The sequence below is a fragment of the Malus sylvestris genome, chromosome 11 (assembly GCF_916048215.2).
Source record: "Malus sylvestris chromosome 11, drMalSylv7.2, whole genome shotgun sequence".
NCBI lineage: Eukaryota > Viridiplantae > Streptophyta > Magnoliopsida > Rosales > Rosaceae > Malus > Malus sylvestris.
Genome location: NC_062270.1, coordinates 29,774,379 through 29,780,119, shown reverse-complemented (window position 1 = coordinate 29,780,119; position 5,741 = coordinate 29,774,379). Strand labels below are relative to the sequence as shown.

Below are 5,741 nucleotides of genomic sequence, written 5' to 3'. Positions count from 1 at the left end.
TATACCGATTTATGTTCACGGTACATTGAAAAATAGGAACTTTAACGAAAAATTTCTAGTACTATTCACTTTAACAAAAAACTACATTTTTACACTAAAAAGTCAATCATAATACTATTCACTTTACCTTTTATTTTATCCTCATTATTAAAACTCAAACTTTCTCGTTGAAAAATTCTTGGGTAAAATCCTTCGCAAATAATAGGGTGGTTGGAAAGTCGTATCGAAGTATGGAAACTAAAACGTACAACTCGCGACAGAAAATTGAATATAAAAAGTCGGTATCTCAAGTTTCAATCCCAGCTGTTGGTCCTTGTCCTAACCTCCGCGCACCTCCACCTGCTCTATAACTTCATACATACAAACACAACACTCAGAAACCCACCGACAAAACCAGAACCTCCGTGGTGTCGAGCACTCAGAGGAGCCACTTGGGATTTTTTAAGGAACGTGGGTTTCTGGATCTGAATTTTGGGTCAAACGAGTGCGTTGACTCCATTGACTTGGGATTGGTAAATGAGTGTTGCTCTGGTTTAGCTTGACTGGTCGGATTAGAGAGAAGAATGTCTTTGAAGAGCAGAGGAGGAGGAGGAGGAGGAGGAGGAGGAGGAGAGGCAGCAGCTTCGAAGAGTGCAGTGTCTCGGAAATGGACACTTTTGTTTTGTATTGGTTGCTTTTGTGCTGGAATGCTCTTCTCTGATAGGTAAATTATTTGAATTTCTACATATTTAAAGTTTCGATTTTTCTTTAAAATCCCAGAAAAAAATGATTAATTAATTTCATTTGGTGAAGTGGGTAGCTTTTGTTTTCCCTTAAATCTCTTCTGGGTTTTTGTAATTAATGCATCATTGGTGTATTTCTTAAATTTTCTGTTAGTATCTTAAAGTAGTGATAACTGATGATGGCAGACTAGTTTATATTTCAATTAGTGGTATTACTGTTTATTGTTTTTTGGTTGAATTTTCCCTTTTTTTTTCTCGCAGAATTGGTAAGATTGTGTTGTCCCTTACAATTATGAGATTAGGATGGATCTGAATTTCATATAATAGATCCAAAGATTCAATTCAGACATCATTCTAGTAATCAGGTTTTGTCATAATTGTTTAATTCAAGAGATGAGTCTGTTGTTCCTTCTTCATAAGTACTAAGTCACCGTCTTCCGCGGCGCCCTCCCTTCTTCCCTAGTCTCTTTCTTTCCCTCCCTTTGCTTCTCAATGCCGGAAAATGTGCTGATGGGGCGACTCCTGCGTAATTTCCAAACTAGGATATTGGTTTTTGATAACATCGTTTATGTCCTTAATCTTCACATTCTGATTACTGTATGCAGCTTTTTTTTTCTGCAAAAATGGACATACATTCCCATCAAAACATGTTTTTACTCGAACTTTATCAGAAGCGAAAGTAGCGTGTTCTATGGTAGAGTTTTTTTAATTCCAGACGTGTGGTATACTAATTAAAAATAAATGGATTCTGCCAACAGAATGTGGTCAGTGCCTGAAATTAAAGACGTGTCGAGGACAACAAGGGTTGACAATGAAACACCCAAGTTAGTTTCTGGTTGTGATCCAACAATTGTAAGTACCTTTTATCTAAGCAGCCGCGTATTTACCTTTTCTTTATTTGTTTATTCATGTTTACTGTTGTTTTTGTATAGAAGGATGTAGAACATGAACCAAAGGATGTTTATGGGGAAGTTTCAAAGACTCATCACGCTATACAGTAAGTCATGCTGCAGCTCAACTCATTTTGTTGAAGTTGACTCAATATTATGTCTTATGACTCGTCGAAATTGCAGCACGCTGGATAAAAAAATTTCAAATTTGGAGATGGAATTAGCTGCTGCAAAGGCTGCACAGGAATCTATACTTAGTGGTTCACCGATTGCAGAAAATTTAAGAATTCCCGAGACAAGAAATAAAAGAAAGTATTTGATGGTCGTAGGAATAAACACTGCTTTTAGCAGTCGAAAGCGCAGAGATTCAGTTCGTGCTACTTGGATGCCTCAAGGTTTTTTATCGACAACCTACTTTCTTTATGTTTTCTAATTGGGGTGTGATATCCACACACCCCTTTTTACTTCTCCCACACCTTTTTGGTTTTCGGCCATCGGATCGGATGAATTGAATAAGATCAACGGACAGAAATTAACAAGGGGTGTGTGGATAGCACACCCCTTTCTAATTATATGTGAATGCCTCTGACAATTCCCTTATACTTTGTCTTTACTATATAGCGGATAAAAGAAAGCAGCTTGAGGAAGAAAAGGGCATTGTAGTTCGCTTCGTAATAGGTCACAGGTGGGTGTTTGAGTTCAATTCTATTGGTGAATAACAATTTACTTTTGAATTCTTGTTTTGGTTTTCCCTTCTATAGACTTCATGTAGGTTCATGTCAGTCTTTCACTAGAAGATTGTGGAATTTGATTCTTTCCTATTGGGATTTTTGTGATGGAATAAACAATATACTTTATTAGAAACATTTTGGAAATTATACAACATGGTGGAATTGAATACATTTTTTATCTCAAAGTTAATGTTGATCACATGATTTACCCTAAATTGTCTACGTTTTCATTGTATCATACATAGTCATCTCAATGTTGAAATGCTTTCCTCTTCTTAAGAAAGAAAAAAAAAAAATTAAAACCTTTAAGGAATAAAGCCTGATCTGTTTTTTCTTCTATTTGTTGCTAGTGCTACATCAGGTGGTATCCTTGATAGAGCTATTGAAGCAGAGGAGAAGAGGCATGGTGACATTATGCGGCTGGTAAAGCCTTTATCCTTTCAGCTAGTTCGTTAAATCCTTTTATCTGACGGAGGAGCACATATAAACAATGTGAGACATCTTCGTAATGTGTTGGTCTGAGGAAAAAGCTAATCAATTTTGTTTTCATAAATTTGATGAAAGCAGGATCATGTTGAAGGCTATCTCGAATTGTCAGCAAAGACGAAGATATTCTTTGCCACTGCTGTTGCTTCGTGGGACGCAGATTTCTATGTCAAAGTTGATGATGATGTACATGTAAATATAGGTATAAAATCATCAGGCTTCTCTGTTCAAAATATGTCTTTTCAACGTTCACAAACTGGAAATTGGCTTTTCCGGAACACATCCTAAATCACTCCTGTTTAAGGAGCCACTAGTGTTGTCCTTTTAATGGGCACATTCTGATCTCCAGCTAGTGTGTAATAACTTTCTCTGTTATCGTTCTCTATTTCTTCATAATGTTGAGTTCATTCATCATATAATTTCAGGAACACTTGGAGCAACTTTAGCTAGACACCGATCAAAACCCAGGGTGTATATTGGATGCATGAAATCTGGTCCAGTCCTTGCTCAAAAGTGAGTTGTACACTTTTGAATTATTTAAACCAGCTAGACATTTGTGGCATGCTTTCCCTTACCTCACTTGTTTATTGACAGGGGAGTAAGATATCATGAGCCCGAGTACTGGAAATTCGGAGCGGAAGGGAACAAGTATTTCCGTCATGCCACAGGACAGCTCTATGCTATCTCAAAAGACTTGGCCAATTACATATCAAACAACCAGTATGTTTCCAAATTTTATGTAGTGGAAATCGTTCTGCTCAAATTATGTCTACCCTTTAGGGCCTTTCTTATTTCTTACATTTTGCTAATCATCTAGGCATGTGCTACACAAATATGCGAATGAGGATGTTTCTTTGGGTTCGTGGTTCATTGGATTGGATGTGGAGCAGATTGATGACCGGAGATTATGTTGTGGAACACCACCTGGTAATCTCATATCCGTCTGTTTTGCCCCATTTTTCTAAATTCGCTTGGTCTTGATTAGGCTCTTATAGCTTTGGGAAAAATATAAAGTTCGGGTGCCAAATATCTGATTAACATAGGTTGTTACATGTTCCATGGCTCCAACGTTGCGTTTCTGTTTCATATGGTCATGTTTAATTTTAACACTTAGAGCAAACAAGTTGAAATCATTTATTTAGGTTACACATTGTTAACTATGTAGCACACTGGGAAGGGACAAAGTTTGGTGGTCGTGACATAAACCATTGGCTTACATGTTATACAAGGTGCAGCCGTGTAGGCCCCACAGGGAGTTATCAGCCATTTTATTGTTCATTAAAATGTCAGATCAACTAAACCTTCCAGAGCATTTAGAATTGTTTTATGGGTTGATTACAGCCCCCTTAATTGCCACACATTGTTTGGCTGATACCAGTTGCAATACACACCTAATCATCGTGGCCAATGGCCATCAGCTCATATAAGACATCATGAGGTCTTAGTTCAGATCCTCCGATTGATAGAGCATTTCTTACCATGACAGTTCACTTGCATTAATGGCATACATTCTCATTTGACTTGTGTCTAAGACTTCAAGGTCAGGGCTGATCGTGTGCTAAATAACATGCGTGAGAAACACCTGTGTTAATACCTATGGTGCTGTTTCAATGTTATTGGTGTGGGTCAGTGTGTTTTCTGCGGGATAAGTTTTCATGTCTAGAATTGCAAAGAAAACAATATTAGAAGAAAGGTTAATGGTAGTTCAAACTAGGAATAAATATTATCATGACATAGCGTTTAGTTACAAGTTTAATGGTGTTAATTGTTACCACAGATTGTGAGTGGAAGGCTCAGGCAGGCAACGTCTGCGTTGCTTCATTTGACTGGAGCTGCAGCGGGATTTGCAAGTCTTCCGAGAGGATCAAGGAGGTCCACAAGCGCTGTGGAGAAGGTGAGAATGCTTTGTGGAATGCAGCTTTCTAATGGACAAAACGTTCTTCCAAACTCAGGAGGAACATGTAAATGGCGTGAGCTTGTATCATAAAAATTCACACAGAGAACGAAAATGTGATGCATAGCAAGATGGGTTGGCTGTTGGCACCCTTCCAGGGAAGTTGGTGTCTTATTTCCGGGATTCTACTCCATTTTAGACAAGGAGCGAGAGACCCAATAGCGAAACTTGAAAGAAGCGAGAGATTGTAGTTAAAATCATTCTTTGAGTGCTTCCGGGGCCATTTGTATTGTAAGTCTTCCATGGTTAATGAAGCTCCGGAATAAAGTTCCAGTTGGATTTTTTTTGTACCTTTATTCATGTTGTAGAAGAAGTGGTTTTTATCTCTTTCCTTGGTGATGAAGCTTCAATGTGACATCTTTGACCACTGACTAGTTGACTCAGTTGACTCGTTCATATGCATATACAGTTCTCTTCCCCAGACTGCAATGAATTTGATGAGTAGCTGAGCTAATGAATTAAGTGACTAAACAAAAGCATTTAGGTGGTAAACTAAATGTCCCAACCAAATTGATGGGAGAAATTTACCAAAAGAAAAAGTGATGGGAGAAGTCAAATAAGTTGTTATTGAGAAACTTTTATGAAATGGATTCACTTTTAGTGTAGTGATTTTGACCCACTGTTTTAAGCGCCGTTAGGCCCTAACCTACCACTTGATTAGCGCCTAATGTCTTTTATAAATTTATTCTGACCACAAAAACAAGGTTGTGTAACCTTATATAAGTCACTTGAGGTACCATAGTAATTGCGAACACATTGTATGTAAGTTCTTCTCTACCATCACTTAGAAGAGGAAATTATGTTTTCCATTACAAAAAAAAAAAAAAAAAATACAATAAGGAAAAGTAGAGAAGATTTTAAATATCAAAACATGTCATGGTGATGTCTTGTGTAGGGAGGATTTGTAGTTGTTGAAGTGCCGAACAACGTTTTGTGTGTGTCTCTCTCTCATATGAAA

At 37.6% G+C, this 5,741-nt stretch overlaps 1 protein-coding gene across 2 annotated transcripts; it reads left to right on the top strand.

The window, feature by feature from the left end:
- The first annotated feature begins 295 nt into the window (after positions 1-295).
- LOC126591306 (probable beta-1,3-galactosyltransferase 2) lies at positions 296-5,110 on the top strand. Of its 2 annotated transcripts, none has more exons than XM_050256959.1 (11): positions 296-703; positions 1,481-1,574; positions 1,658-1,719; positions 1,796-2,007; positions 2,234-2,297; positions 2,694-2,766; positions 2,911-3,031; positions 3,255-3,342; positions 3,424-3,549; positions 3,647-3,756; positions 4,607-5,110. In XM_050256959.1, exons 1-11 carry the CDS (start codon positions 564-566, stop codon positions 4,753-4,755), a joined length of 1,239 nt encoding a protein of 412 aa, XP_050112916.1. In that variant the 5' UTR covers positions 296-563; the 3' UTR covers positions 4,756-5,110. The 2 variants fall into 2 exon arrangements, with proteins under 2 accessions (XP_050112916.1, XP_050112915.1); XM_050256958.1 differs by having other exon boundaries at positions 1,655-1,719.
- The last annotated feature ends 631 nt before the right edge of the window (positions 5,111-5,741 follow it).

Bases quoted from the DNA above. Each gene is read 5' to 3' on its own strand.
- LOC126591306 (XM_050256958.1), top strand. From the start codon at position 564: ATGTCTTTGAAGAGCAGAGGAGGAGGAGGAGGAGGAGGAGGAGGAGGA. The intron at 3,343-3,423 runs GTGAGTTGTACA...GTTTATTGACAG, and splicing joins GGTCCAGTCCTTGCTCAAAA to GGGAGTAAGATATCATGAGC. The intron at 3,757-4,606 runs GTAATCTCATAT...TTGTTACCACAG, and splicing joins ATGTTGTGGAACACCACCTG to ATTGTGAGTGGAAGGCTCAG.